Source organism: Hoplias malabaricus, chromosome 8 (genome assembly GCF_029633855.1).
Source record: "Hoplias malabaricus isolate fHopMal1 chromosome 8, fHopMal1.hap1, whole genome shotgun sequence".
Taxonomy (NCBI): Eukaryota; Metazoa; Chordata; class Actinopteri; order Characiformes; family Erythrinidae; genus Hoplias; species Hoplias malabaricus.
In genome coordinates this window covers 31,865,673-31,880,128 of record NC_089807.1, presented here as the reverse complement: position 1 = coordinate 31,880,128, position 14,456 = coordinate 31,865,673, and the positions used below count along the sequence as shown (strand labels likewise).

Below are 14,456 nucleotides of genomic sequence, written 5' to 3'. Positions count from 1 at the left end.
GCATCTCTAAGCCTCTTTGTTGCCGTGCTCCTGGATGAGCAAAAATATCTGACAGAACTGGGGCATGCTGGAGAAGAGCTGTACACAGCAAAATTAGTTATAATTGATGGGGTCACACACTTCTCTAGCACAATTACTCTACCCATACAACCAATAAGCCCACCTGGCCAAGCTTTTAAGCCCACTCAATTACCTGCATGCATAAGCACCTGTTCAAGCAAAATCTGACTCACAATCATTCCCAGTGTAATCTTGGATGCAACACAGTCCTCTTAGTTTTTTTTTCTTATTTATTTAATTTTGTTTACAATATAATACAAGGTACCCATTTATACAATAATTCACATATTAACAAGTATGTCGCTGATGTCCTTTATATTGATGCAACTGCAACACTAGAGGTGTGTCAAGAAACATGCTTACTGTGAGATGAACAGAAACGCCGGGAAACCTGTTTGAGATGGTGTGTGCACGCATATGAGAACTGTCCCCTGATTAAAATGGACACTGCACCACTTTTCAACACCATGCTCAAAATTTATCATCATCATCATCACCATATCCTGAAAGACAACAGGAACTGTGTCTTTAAATACAAACAAAAAAATAATAATAAACAGCAATTACATGATCTAGTTTGTAACACAGACCAAAATGCATTTTAACAGCAACATCTGCAGTCAACGTAATCACAAAAATGTACCATACATACATTTACTTCATCATACTCTCCATTGTACAAACTCAAACTTGTGTTGCTGATTTTAATTTTGGTCTTTCAAAAAATGAAAATAACATTCATACATGTGATATGATGAGAATTAGCATTTAGCCATGACCTAAAAAAATAGGTCAAATTTTTTGCGATTTTGAAACATGATTCTACTCCAGCACTTGCTAAGAATATTCGTTTTGTTTATCACGCAAACAGACCACAAATACGTACTGTACACATGCTGGTATTTCCTATATTTTTATAACTTTTTCTGACCTGATGTTGGGATGTGGAGGAGTGTCCATCACAGTTTTAATCAGGGTCTGTTTGTGTAACATCTGAAGGATTTGTTAGAATATTGAAATAAATCAATCAGCCAGTATGGGGGCCGAGGGGGAGAGGACAAAACAAAACAAAAAACTTAATGTGCACAAGCTTCCTCAAGCACAAAAGCAAAATCCAAAAGATTTTGGAGATGAGCGATTATGAAATGGCTCCCTCCCTTAAGGTACATAAAGAAACACATAAATAACAACTATAAAAGTGGGATGTACAACTGACACTGGTGTTGCAAAAATATCAAATTCACGTAAACAGACTGGAAACACACCCACCAAACATACCAAAACACAACCTCTCAGCGCAAAAACACAAATCCAGACATCCCAGGCACTCGTAGGACTCACATTAGCTTGTATTCACTTCAAAGAGCATTCTGCAGCAGGGTGCTCTCAGCAGAGATATTGCAGTGCTTGGGAACAGCAGGGGAGGGTGAGCAGGCCCTCGTGGCCTGAAGATGGCGCCAATTCATTATGGCTACTACTGAGACCCAGAGGTCATTGAGGAATATTGTGCTTGCTTCAAAGAAAACACCAGCATTATTTTATATTAAAGCAATTGGAGAACTTTTCAATAAATCCATACTAGCTGACTATCTTAAAAATAATTTAATAGATCTGGGACAAACAGAAATTAAATAGCATTCCTATTGAAGAATTAATCTGTGAATTTGTGTTGCAGAACCCTTTGCAGGCAGTTAAATACCTTGGCTATATTTTTATTATTATTATTTTTTAATATTTTTTTTATATTTATTTATATCAAATGAAAAACAAAGTGAGAGGGAAAAACACCTCCCAAAAAAGAGAAAAGGAAAACTCATGCATTCATCCACTCTATAGTAGAGGAAAACAGGAAGGAGGAAAAGGAGTGTGCAAGAGGCGATGTTGCAGTAGCAACGTCTGCTGTAAATGTGCAGATACCCGGGTTGGTATTAGCATATAAATTTTGGGATCGGAAGCAATGTCACAGGTGCTGCCAGTCGATGCCCACAAGAGTCTGGTTTGCTTCCTGGGCATGACCAATTTCCTCTGTAATGCTGTGTTGGCGCCACAGTTTCTGGATCTTTCTGTAGCGCTCTCGACAAAGATGCAAAGGGTTCCCCCGTCTTTGAGTGAGAGTGAGAGAGAGAAAAATACATGAAAAATACACATAGGGAGTATCACTGAACAAACGAGATATGCCATGTTTTCAGATACTGAAATACGCTTCTAAAAATAGTAACCTTTAAAAGAGGGAAAAAACAGGCATAAAAGTAAATTATTAAGGATGAAACTATTAAAATACTGACTCTACTACACAAATTACACAACATAGTGCTCCGTTTCTCTCACCTGAGCCCTTGATCAGTTTCTCCATAATCATCTAAGTATGGAGGAGCATAAAAACAGCCCTTAGTTTTTCCAGCCAAGAACAGAACCTGACACTCCCTCACCCTGTAACAAAAGAGCAGTGTTGAACACACACATCCTCCCAAACTACACACACAGAACACAAATGGATACATAATGAGCACCTCCAGACCTGGAAATCAACGTACAGTCATATAAAGCATCAAATACCTAAGAAGAAAACACACAGAAACGTTTCTTAACCTGAGGAAAATTCCGACACCAGCTCCACAGACAAACGTGTGAGCGGTGCAGGCTCCTACATCCTCTCCCTCTAGCTCAGTCTGGCAGCAATAGCTCTGAGAGCACAACATTGTGCCACAAACCAGGCACAGTGTCGGTGCACGAGATTTATCCCCACCTGATTTAGGACATCTAGAGAAAGGAGAAGAGAGTTTTGCAATGTGTGTTTTCTGACAGGGCAAAAATAACTGCCAAAAACTAGGTGAAATCCTTAATCTCAAACTTGTGGGAGCTAAATAACTCACGTGAAGCTGGAGGCTTGGTTGATGAGAGCACTGTAGTCCTCTGGCAGCTCAATTAGTCTATTAGACTCTCTTGGGAAACTAGAAAGGAGAGATTTACATTGATTATTAGTACAAAAGTTAAAACTTTAAAAACGATCAGTACCCCCATAAACAAATAATAAAAAAGGCACCTTATTAGGATTTCGGGAGATTGGAGGCACAGGCGCATGCCTGGATGAGAGCACCACCTAAGGATCATGAAGAACAGCTCATTAACTCAAACCATTAAAGCCACTGTCCACTCATTTTCATCCAGTTACCAATTATTTATATTTTGTTACAAATGTACTTTGAATTTATGCAGAAAAAAAACATAATACACTTTCCAGTCGAATTTTGAAAATAACTTTCTCCACAGTTTTCTTTTGTAGAATTATATTGGAGCAGGACTATCTTTGGCTTACATGATATCTAGTCTAGCCAACTAGGCAATTAGCATTAGAAATGTGTGTATGTCTCGTCTGCTGAAGGTAATAGATGGTTTACATTGCTATGGTGATGGCACCATGATCTGATAATCCCTTATACTTCTGATCTGGCAGTAGGTTGGACATTCTGAAGCACTTAACTACAATTAAACTGAATTATTAAAATCATAAAATGAAGGGGCAGAAGCTTTGAAACAGCAAAGGCATTAAAAACACTGCAAAAATCTAGAGGCACAAATTACAAGACAGACGTATGTTACAGTAATCTGAGTGAATATAGAAAACAAATATATACAAAAATTAAACAGTATTGTCTTACCCCTGAAGAAGAGGTTCAAAAACATCTTGGTGATTATAATAGAGTTGCAGCAGGTTGGAAGGCAGACACAGATATGAACACAGTGTTTCCCATTCACTTGCTCCTAGAGCTGTACAGATTTGGAGACGAAGAAGCTCACATAAACAAGAAGAATGCCTTAGTACATAACTGTGGTTATTCATAAAGATATTTCAAACTGAAATTAACTTCATAGTCACAGCCAAATCAAATGGCTGTGAAAATAAGTGAAAAATTGGTTAACACATCCTCTACATATGTTATGCTGTGAGGACTACCGTGAAGGTCAGGTGGAGTGGGCACTCCATTGAGATGGTGGAAGAAGAGAGCTGCTCCCCTCAGAAAGGGCAGGATTCCTGCCTTTACACAATGCCAGAGGTGCCACCCTGAGCTCACATCGCACAGGCTACTAAAAAACAACAAAAAAAAACACCAGGATGTTAAACAACAAAAACAAAATAATAATAATAATAATAATAAAGAATCAGAACGGATTAGATAGATTTTATGATTAACATCTTGGCAACAACACCTAACATTACATACACGACCATGGAACATGCTGTGGTCTGATCTGAACTTGTTCTGAAAATATAACTAAACATTTATATTTATTAAACTATGAAATTGCCTGTTTAGAGTTTTTTTCTCACAACAAGATTTAGGGTGAACTGTCTAGAGTTTAAATCTGCAGTATGACAATAATCACACCAGGGTTCAATAGTGAACATTCAGTCAAAATATTACAAGCCAGACTTTATAGTCAAACTACAGACTCACTAATGTTTTTTTTTTTAAACTACCAATAGCAAGTCACAACCTAATCATATTGTATACATTTCCAATTGCTGTGTTGCCATGTAAGCAGCCTCACCTGCCAAGAAGAGTCTTTAAAGTGTTGTAGAAGAGACAGACACTTTCCTCCTCTTCATGCTCCACTCCTCCACTCTCCTGTTCCATAGTTAGCTCCGCTGTAGAAACACCATGGTCATTAATAGCTTTACTCACATTTAAGGTCGATTTATACTTCTGCATTGACTCGAAGCTGAGCCTATGCCATAGACTACGTTTATACTGTGAGCGTGCAGACTTGTACATTGGTATCTGCGTCACTCTGCAATTACACATCAAACCACTATGGCTGAATCTTAAACAACATTTTCTACACTATGTAGTACAAAATATAGTGATGTAGTACTGTTTGTTATATAGACCTTAACATGTACTGTTTAGGAAGTAACACAGTGATTGGGTCAAAGCATAGATAACATGCGGAGCCAGGAAAAAAAAACAAATACAAAGCAATCCTTTACAAGATAAAACATACACTCACACATGCATATTACTATGTGAATATGGTCCTATATAGGAACATTTTTATAAGCCCTGCCCAAACCTGTGGCAATGTAAAAACAGATGATATATACAACATTAGTGTTCGGTTACAGTGCAGAAGAGCCAGAGCCCCCAAGGATTTTGGTGATTTTTCTGCTCTAACATACCTGCTAAAACTGCTAGATCCAAGCTGAATTAAACATGCCTGAGCAGCAAAGCCACCAAACTCTACAAGGTCTGACCTGAAGGAACTGGAACTTATGCTCTGACCTGGTACAGAGGTGAGCAGAATCTGAACGAGATGAGCCACAGTGACCAGGTGAATAAAATGTAGTTGAGCAGCATCAACACTAAGGCCTGACGAATCTTGGCAGTGCACTGCAGAATAAGACAACACCAGACTCACCTGAAACACACACACACGAACAGTTGGCAGAGAGACTGAAAAACACAGTGCTCATTAATATAATAAAAACAGATAATACACAAAAAATGAAAACATTATATTTGTTTTTTAGATGGAAATCTCTTAATTCTAGCCTACAAACAGATTCACTTTATTCCAACAAGGAGGGTTTACATGGTGAGCTCACCAGCAGATGGAACATATCCACATCTAAAATGCAGGGAGAATTCTCCACTTGGGAATCAGGAACCAGGGCTGCAGGACACATACAAATAAATGTAAATACAATCAATTTTATATATATATATATATAATAATCACAAGTTAAAATAATAGTAATACCTTGTATTTGTGAGATTGAGGTAAATAAATGTGAAGTGTGGTGTGAATGACACACTGGCTAATGCTGTGTATCTGTGTACTTTTTATAAATTATGAATTAAAATCTGTTAATTTTCAGGGTAAAAATGTCAAAGAAAAATACTAGCAGCAAACGTGGAAAAACTCATACATACACGTTTTAACCGAGAAAATAAGTGGTAGCGCAATACAGCTTATGTCTCAGAAAAAACATCTATATTCTCACTTCAACAATTTAAGAGATTCGTGGATGGATTCAGTAATGCACAAACGAGCCAAACTCAGAAGCTGTGTGTGTGTGTGTGTGTGTGTGTGTGTGTGTGTGTGTGTGTGAGTGAGTGAAAATAACAAGAAAAGGAGGCAGAGGTAAGAGAGTAAGAGTTAGATTTAATACTCATTTCAGCATTAATAAAATTAAACTGAAAACTGCTAATACATCAAAAGACTCTGTAAAATGAAATATGGGTGAGGTTTTTGGCCAAATTTGGTAAAATTATGAATTTGTATTGAAATCATACAAACAAATGTGTTATAAGTATTTTAAGCTAAAAGAATATCATTAGGAAAAAAGTACCGGATAACAGTCGAATAAAATGATTCTGTACAGTGGAGAGACAGGAGACAGTCCAGCATGCAGAGCCAAACCGGGCCAGGGAACGTAAACAGTCATCCTGCACAAACAACAAACACAGCAAAATAAGTTCTGAATAAATGATTTCCAACAAGAGATGTGAGACAGTTCTGGAGTCTAAAAAAAACTAATGTTCATTTTAGCTTAGTATCAGTTGTATTACCTGTCTGCAGGGTAAACTTCCAAACAATGGTTTCTCCTCATCCACCAATAACCTTTCTGTAAAGCATAAGATAATCTATTAAAAGGAATAAGCCAAATCTTTTGTATTTTTAAAATAACCCTTATTGAATTTTGAAGGCCAGAGCAATTCTCAGTCTTTAAATATATAAATAAAAGAATGGAAAAGAAATTGTGTACTGACCTATTGACTGTATGGTGTAGGCACAGCTGCCCCAGCACATGATAGGCACACGTGGATCCTGCTCATTAGGGTGCACCTTAAGGCCAACTTTATATGTTGCTGTGCCAAATGTTGTCAGCATCTCCTTTATGGAGCTTGAATAAGGGTTCCTGCCAAAGCACGTAACATCTCTGACATTTAAAGAATGAACAATGTTCTATTAAAATTACAAAAAACAAAATGTGACTGCTTACATTGGTGTGTGATCCAACCTGAAGCCCTCAGGGGGAGGATAATCTTCCACTGCCTTTGTCTCATCTGTTGTTGCAGCATCTATAGATACACAATAAAATATATTAAACTGTCATAGCAAAATACTGTGCTCTGCAGATGTTTTTGGCAAAGCTTTAAAAAAAAATAAATAAATAAATAAATTAATAAATAAATAAAAAAAAGCAAAAAAACATTTTACATGTATGCAATTGCTCATACAATATTCTGAACAGACACAATCACACACAATGCACTGAAATACTCACTTGTAGGTTTAGCCTTTCTGTGAGCAGATTGCAAGGCTTTTATCTGTTGAGAGATAGTATTCAGCCACAGAGGCAAACCAGGTTGCTCACCAATACTGCAACAGACACAAACATATAACCAATCAAGTTTACAAAAAGTCAAAGTTTTTACCAAACTTCCACTGTGATGAGCAAATTACTTTAGCATGGGGAAAAGATACAGACCAGTTAGAATCTCTCATTACATTTAGTAACATTACAAAATATAAGTGTGAAACTTCTTATTATACATACATAACATGCTAAAATAGACGTCATTAACTCACAAGGGCCTACCTCATTGAAATGTGAAATGCCAACCAGAAATCAGTTCTTTTGAAATTTTTGTCCCTCAAACAGTTATATTACCTGGTCTGTTTGGACTGGTCACAAAAACATATGTACTTATTTATGGGAACAAAAAAGAAAAACTGTGCATTGTTTATTAGGGAGTGTCTTGAAGCTTTGCAATATTATACTTTCAGAACACTGCCACTACAAATATATCATCAGAACCACTTCAAAATCTTTTTCAGTTAATGGCACTGCAAACTTGTGTGACAGGTGACCTGTCTACACACAGAAAAGTTAATGGTGTGCAGCTTAAGAGCTCTATTCAGGACTGATACTGATCAGATTGACATGTCACGGTCACATGATCACCTGCGCTTTTCAAAACACCCAACTGGCTTGAAAGGTAAACCAAGCACAACAAACTACCTTTTCTGTCTGCTTTAAACTGTGACCAGATTTGGCAAGGAAATAATGAAAATATGTATATTTATGCAATACCACAGGCGTATTATCCATGTTAATAACCTCTGAAAGAAATGGACTATGAAATCATCCATGTGAGTCCAACAGATCTATAGATAAACATTTATTTTTCTATGTGCATGTGTACCAGCAGGAGGTCTTTGTAAGAGGCAGGAGAGGGATGACTGTATTACTGAGACACTCGCAGAGTGGACATAAGAACTCTCCATTCTCTACATCATAACTGGTGTGCACACGTAGCCTCTGCTGTCTGCGCTGCTCCTTAGCTTGCACTGCCTCAAAGTACCTGCAGGAGAAGACATTACACAGTTTAAAGGGAGTGATAACTCTGACCATTTGCAATCATAGCTTCTAGCAATACTAGAAAGATCCATATTTAATCATAATTTATAAAACTAGAATTTGTAGTACACATGTAGGGTGTTCTTGAACTACTCACCTTTGCCAGCAGTGAGAATGCATTATGTGTCCGCAGCTACCCGTGTGTGCGCCAAAGGACAGGTCAGGGTGCATGAAGAGGGGGTCATAGCTCTCTGCAATTAAGACACTTAATTATTTCAAGGTAACAAAACAGCTCCTGAAGTGCCATCACTAACAGACAAGTGTAGCCATCTGATTAGCATTATCAAGTAGTCTACAGAATTTAATTATTGCTTAAAACGGCCAATAAATAAAAATCTAGTTCAAATAACAATTTCTAGAAGCTATAAAAATATATGCAATTAAATATTTAACTCTGCCAGAACCTCAATTTGACCCGATTTAAAGTGAATATCTGTCATCTTGAAACAATTAACAGCCTTAAATCATGTTTATAAACTGTATATAAACTTAAAAAATAACAAATTACTAATTAACAATAAGTAAAGAATTGTTAAAACATTGGTATGAGATAAATTTAAAAAATAAAATAAAAATTTCTACTACTTTTCAGGACAAATTTCCAAGGACAATATCAAAACATTGGATTTTACTTTTGATTTTATGCTCGTTAGTTATAAATCAATAATTCATTTCAAAGAAATGGGTCAAAATTTGTATGGTCCTTACCAGGGATATGAGGGGGTCTCCTGCGGTTTTTGGACATGACTGTAGAGCGCTGGACAAAGGCAGCAAGAACCATGGCTCTGCTGTCAGGCCTGATCTCCTGCTCCTCTTGACACAAGATACATGTAACCACCTGCCTTCTCTCTCCTCCACCTGCACGCCACCGCCGAGGCCCCACACATACCAAGGCACTGTCCCATGAGCTGGGGCTGTACCACAAAATGAAAGACATTTGTAAGTTTGTTTGAATGTTTAGAGCTATACAACTAGCACATTGTGAATGTTTATGAAAGCTTGTACAAACTAGTCAACAAGGTATTTATTTCTATTTATCAATAAAAAAAAAACAGTGAAATCAAGTTAGTCATACTTAGTCATTCTAGTAAAAAAGTAAACGAAGACATTTTCTTTGAAGTTCATATTTTGCCAAGAGATCTACAAATTAAAAGGAGCAAAATACAGGAGCTAGCAGGCGCGCTAAAATGAAACATACTGGCAATGCCCAGTACTCGACAACAATACACTTGTTTGTCAACACCAGCCCAGAGAGCCAACCAGAGACAGAGCTTGGTTTCACAACCTAATTCTCATTGATGCACTAAAGTAAAAAGTTCTAATAATAATAATTAAAATTATTAAAAACACACACACACACAGTCATGCATGTCCCCCAGTTGTACACACCTGTGGTCCTGGGATGCAGATGTAGAAGCATCCAGTTCCTCTAAACTTTGCTGAAACAGCTCCTTATTCTCATTGATAAAGTGTCTTTGCATCTCTGACATCTGAGCCATGATCTTCTCTCTGCGCAAACGGGCCATCTCTGCCTTCCGCTTCCTCTCAGCTTTGTCTTTATCTCGTACCGTCTGCACAAACCCAGGAATGAATGAAATCATCCATTTACACTAAGGGATGCATAGGTGTAAAATATAGGCCAGAGACAAACCTCTTCTTGGCAGTGTCCAGATCCTTCAGAAGAAGGTGCAGCAGCTGTGCGCTCCCTCATGGTTTTAATGCTGACCACCATCTGTCAACAAAACACTTCAGCTTTTAAAATAAGAAATTGATCCGATAACATTGCTACTCTCCCAGTTCTCTCGCATTCACAGCTTTTGCTAGTATCTGTTAAGAAATAGTATTCAGCCACAGAGGCAAACCAGGTTGCTCGCCAATACTGTAATAGACAGAAATCTATAACCAATCAAGTTTACAAAAAGTCAAAATTTTTACCAAACTTCAACTGTGGTGAGCAAATTACTTTAGCATGGGGAAAAGATACAGACCAGTTAACATCTCTCAGTGGATGTTCAGCTGTTAACATTACAAAATATAAGTGTGAAACTACTTATCATACATATATAACATAGAAATAAACTAAAATAGATGGCAGTACCTCGGAAAACTGCCCAAGGGCCTACCTCATTGAAATGTGAAATGGCAGCCAGAAATCCGTTCTTTTCATATTTTTGTTCCTCAAATAGTTAAATTATCATGCATGAAAATGGACCCTAGCCTAAGTCATGCAAAACTAAAAGATAAAATCATTTTACTGCTTCCTTGTGGACACAAAAAAACACTGACAAAAGTGATACAAATGTAGTTTACCTTGAGGATCCAGCGAATCATATCTTTGTGCACTTCCAGGTGAGGAGCATTTTGCAGGGTCTCCAACAGGGCCAGGATACTGGGAGTATTGCTAGGGGCTTCACCAGGGCCTGTTCCAAAAAGATCAAATACTGAACCATCTGTTTGACACGTTTGCACTTGTGTGTACTTACATTAACGCAGGCAACTTACGGGAGATTTTGAGAGTGAAGTTAAAGGTTATCTCATTGTCGTCACAGCTGCTCTCCATCTGCTGCTGTTCCTCCAAGAGAGCCATGCCTATCAAGTGTAGAACCTGGACCAGCAAACATTTATAAATATTTGGAACGCTACTGAGCCTTCCTTTAAAATTAGCACATTATTTAAAGGAAACTACTGATAACTTAATTTGTTCATTTTAAATTAAACTAATGCATTTTTACATAATTTGCCAACACAGGAAACATTGTTTTAAACTCACTTTACCCTGCTAATACATACCCTCTGCAGCATGGACTCAGACCAGTGTCCTCCACTGGGCTCCACAGCCCACTGTAGCACAGCTCCCAACATCCCTAACAGCACATCACACTGTAGGATATTCACCAAACTGGCAAATAGCGGGCAGAATGGAGGCAGCACTGGTGGCGGCAAAGCTGTAACACATAGATACACATTGCACTCAACTGCTACAGGTGCATCTCAGTGTATTAGAATATCACCAAAAAGTTAATTTATTTCAGTAATTCAGTTCAAAAAGTGAAACTCAGATTCATTACATACAGAATGTCAAGTCACTGTCAAGTAACCAGTCAAGTGGTTAGATCACGCTGGCGTGATTGGTGACTCCAGAGGGGTAGTACCACTCAACTTAATGGCAAATGTGACAAATGAATATCTGTAGACCTAACAGACTCAGCTTTATCAGAGGTCAGTAGTGTTTGGTGTGAACCATTTAGTGGACTGGATAAAAGGTGAAATTAATGCAGTTTTAGGACAGTTTGATAAATATTGAGGGCCGGATAAAACAGCCTAATGGGCTCTATATGGCCTGGGGGCCATAGTTTGCCCAGCACTGGTATATGCAGTCCTTTTGGTCAGGGCTCCTTTTGCATTAATTATTGCATAAATTCTGCACGGCGTGGAGGCGATAAGACTGTGGTACTGCTGAGGAAGCCCAGGTTGCTTTGATAACGTCTTATCTGCATTGTTGGGTCTGGTGTCTCATCATTCTCTTGACAAAAGGTCAATTTAGGTCAGGCAAGTTTGCTGGCCAATCAAGCAGTAATACTGTTTTTACTTTTGGCAGTGTGAGCAGGTGCCAAGTCCTGCTGGAAAATGAAATTCACATCTTGTCAGCCGAGTGAAGCATGAAGTGCTCTAAAATTTCCTGGTAGATGGCCTGCTTACTTTGGACTTGATATAATACATTGGACCAAAACCAGCAAATGACATGGCTCCCCAAACCAACACTGATTGTGGAAATTTCACACTAGACTCAAGCAGCTTGGATTGTGTGCCTTTCCACTTTTCTTCCAGACTTTGGGAACTTGCAAAATTTACTTTCATCTGAAAACAAGACTTTGGACCACTGAGCTACAGTCCAGTCCTTTTACTCCTTGGCCCAGGTAAAATTCTTCTGCCATTGTCTCTGGGTCATGAGTGACTTGACACAAGGAATGCGACAGTTGTAGCCCTTGTCCTGAAAACATCTGTGTGTGGTGCCCCTTGTGAATATCCCCCAAAGTTTTGAATGGCCTTTTCTTGACAATCCTTTCAAGGCTGCAGTTATCCCTGTGGCTTATGCACCTTTTCTACCACATTTTCCCTTCCGCTCAACTTTCCATTAATATGCTTGGATACAGCAGGAGGGTGTCAATGACTGCCTTCTGGACATCTGTCAAGTCAGCAGTTTTCCCCATGATTGTGTAGCCTATTAAGGGACCATATTTTAAAGGCTTAGGAAACATTTGCAGGTTTTGTGTTGATTATTCTAATTTTCTGTGCTAATGACTTTTGGGTTTTCATTGGCTGTAAGCCATAATCATCAACATTAAAATAAATAATTGCTTGAAATAGATCACTCTATTTGTAATGAATCTATATAATGAGTTTCACTTTTTGAATTCAATTACTGAAATAGATATTTTTTATGATGTTCCAATTTAAAGACGCACCTGTACTTTCAGATTTGACATAAAATAAAATCACTTAGAGATCATTTTCAGCAAGTATATTTCTTTGTGTTATTGTTGGTTACCACAAACAAACAAAAAAATCCAAACACAATAAGAAGCTCAAGAGCAAGTTCTGAAATTTAGCAAGCTGTGGATGTGCTGCAGATGCACAAACAGATATAAAAAATCTTAGGGAGATCTTACCCGAGTCCTCGCCATTCTGCCTCTTGAGCTTTCGCTGGGCTTCCTCTGCCTGTATCAAATAAAACAAACATCCTTTTTACTGCAAGGCAACCGAGCCTTTCTGTATTCAGAATAAATAAAGAAAATTATTAACAATACTTATCTTAAAATCCTCTTGTGTATATTTATTTTCCATTAACTGAAAAAACTGATAATGTGAGTAGCGAGTACTGGAGCACAGTGTACCTTGGACTGGTCAGCTCTGGAGTAGTGGTGGAAGTAGAGGTTAAATTGCTTGGCACATTCTGGCCGCAATTCATAAAGTCCTCTGCCAGTTACTCCTGGCTTCCTGTTGGTCAAAAAGAGTTTAAGGGCAACATCAGCAGCCGTCTACTTCAACCTGGCCCCCAAACAATCACACAAAAACAAGATAAAGTGTACACTTACTTAAACAAAGCAACACTGTCAATGACTCTCTCCATCCCAGTCTCCTTATTCTCCTGAGGGGGAAACAGATAAGTGAAGCCTTTCCATCACTTTTTAAGCTGACATTAGGTGTCAGCTGCAGCATAAAAAAAACTGCTCAACACTCTATACTGTCATAATCAGAGAATAGCATAGTTCACATGACATTCAAATGGCACAGAGCTTTCCCAAATCATGACAAAATCAAGCAATTATTCAGTATATTCAAAAAACTTTTGCTATTCATAAAGTATAAAACACTTAAACCCATAGTTATGAGAATATGGGCATGTGAAAATCCACTCACATTCTCAGGCAAGGCTTTAACCAGCTCACTGTGTGCCATGGGCCGAATGCAAAGCTGATGAATGATCTCTCTCTTTAGCTCATCACAATTCTCCACCTGCCCAATGCCTGCTGAAAAGCGCTCACCTGAAATACAAGATAACAAGACCCCACATATTGTCAGAACACAAGCAGTACATCAATGACAACAAGTAACATTCCCATCAATATCTATAATTCATTCTAGAATGATGTGAACTCACCCACAACCATCATAATGAGGTGTAGCATCTCCTCAATCAAAGTGCTGTTTTGCTGGACCACATCCTGAAAACCCACACAGAAAACCCACATAAAAACAGGCAGACCATGGAAATTACTTGTAAGAGCTGGGATTCCTAAGGAAAAATGCCACAGACCTTATTAGCGTTCTCTCTATTGTATCTTTTCCTGCAGTCTGCTGAGCTGAAAATATGGAAAAGCTCAAAACGACTGAGTACAATCATCAGGAAATGGTTAGGATCCATCATTGAGGCTCCCGCCTGGTCACACAAAAAAAAACATATCAG

General features: G+C 38.2%; 1 protein-coding gene across 3 annotated transcripts in view; it reads right to left on the bottom strand.

Moving 5' to 3' along the window:
* Positions 1-307: 307 nt before the first annotated feature.
* The window catches only part of ubr2 (ubiquitin protein ligase E3 component n-recognin 2), a 31,704-nt gene continuing 17,555 nt past the window's right edge, over positions 308-14,456 (bottom strand). For 2 of the 3 annotated variants that reach the window (XM_066678606.1, XM_066678607.1), the window contains exons 19-47: positions 14,307-14,429; positions 14,151-14,214; positions 13,910-14,034; positions 13,585-13,637; positions 13,384-13,486; positions 13,159-13,207; positions 11,279-11,433; positions 10,991-11,093; positions 10,799-10,908; positions 10,140-10,220; positions 9,878-10,059; positions 9,197-9,402; positions 8,586-8,679; positions 8,274-8,432; positions 7,352-7,446; positions 7,067-7,145; positions 6,834-6,982; positions 6,633-6,688; positions 6,413-6,509; positions 5,666-5,733; positions 5,343-5,478; positions 4,612-4,708; positions 4,016-4,146; positions 3,720-3,828; positions 3,104-3,160; positions 2,934-3,011; positions 2,650-2,820; positions 2,389-2,490; positions 308-2,162 (exon numbers count right to left, since the gene is read on the bottom strand). In XM_066678606.1, the coding sequence (XP_066534703.1) occupies positions 2,021-2,162; positions 2,389-2,490; positions 2,650-2,820; positions 2,934-3,011; positions 3,104-3,160; positions 3,720-3,828; positions 4,016-4,146; positions 4,612-4,708; positions 5,343-5,478; positions 5,666-5,733; positions 6,413-6,509; positions 6,633-6,688; positions 6,834-6,982; positions 7,067-7,145; positions 7,352-7,446; positions 8,274-8,432; positions 8,586-8,679; positions 9,197-9,402; positions 9,878-10,059; positions 10,140-10,220; positions 10,799-10,908; positions 10,991-11,093; positions 11,279-11,433; positions 13,159-13,207; positions 13,384-13,486; positions 13,585-13,637; positions 13,910-14,034; positions 14,151-14,214; positions 14,307-14,429 (3,174 nt within the window). In that variant the 3' untranslated portion in view covers positions 308-2,020. The remainder of the gene's footprint in view (positions 2,163-2,388; positions 2,491-2,649; positions 2,821-2,933; positions 3,012-3,103; positions 3,161-3,719; positions 3,829-4,015; positions 4,147-4,611; positions 4,709-5,342; positions 5,479-5,665; positions 5,734-6,412; positions 6,510-6,632; positions 6,689-6,833; positions 6,983-7,066; positions 7,146-7,351; positions 7,447-8,273; positions 8,433-8,585; positions 8,680-9,196; positions 9,403-9,877; positions 10,060-10,139; positions 10,221-10,798; positions 10,909-10,990; positions 11,094-11,278; positions 11,434-13,158; positions 13,208-13,383; positions 13,487-13,584; positions 13,638-13,909; positions 14,035-14,150; positions 14,215-14,306; positions 14,430-14,456) is intronic. The other variant, XM_066678608.1, reaches the window with a different exon arrangement.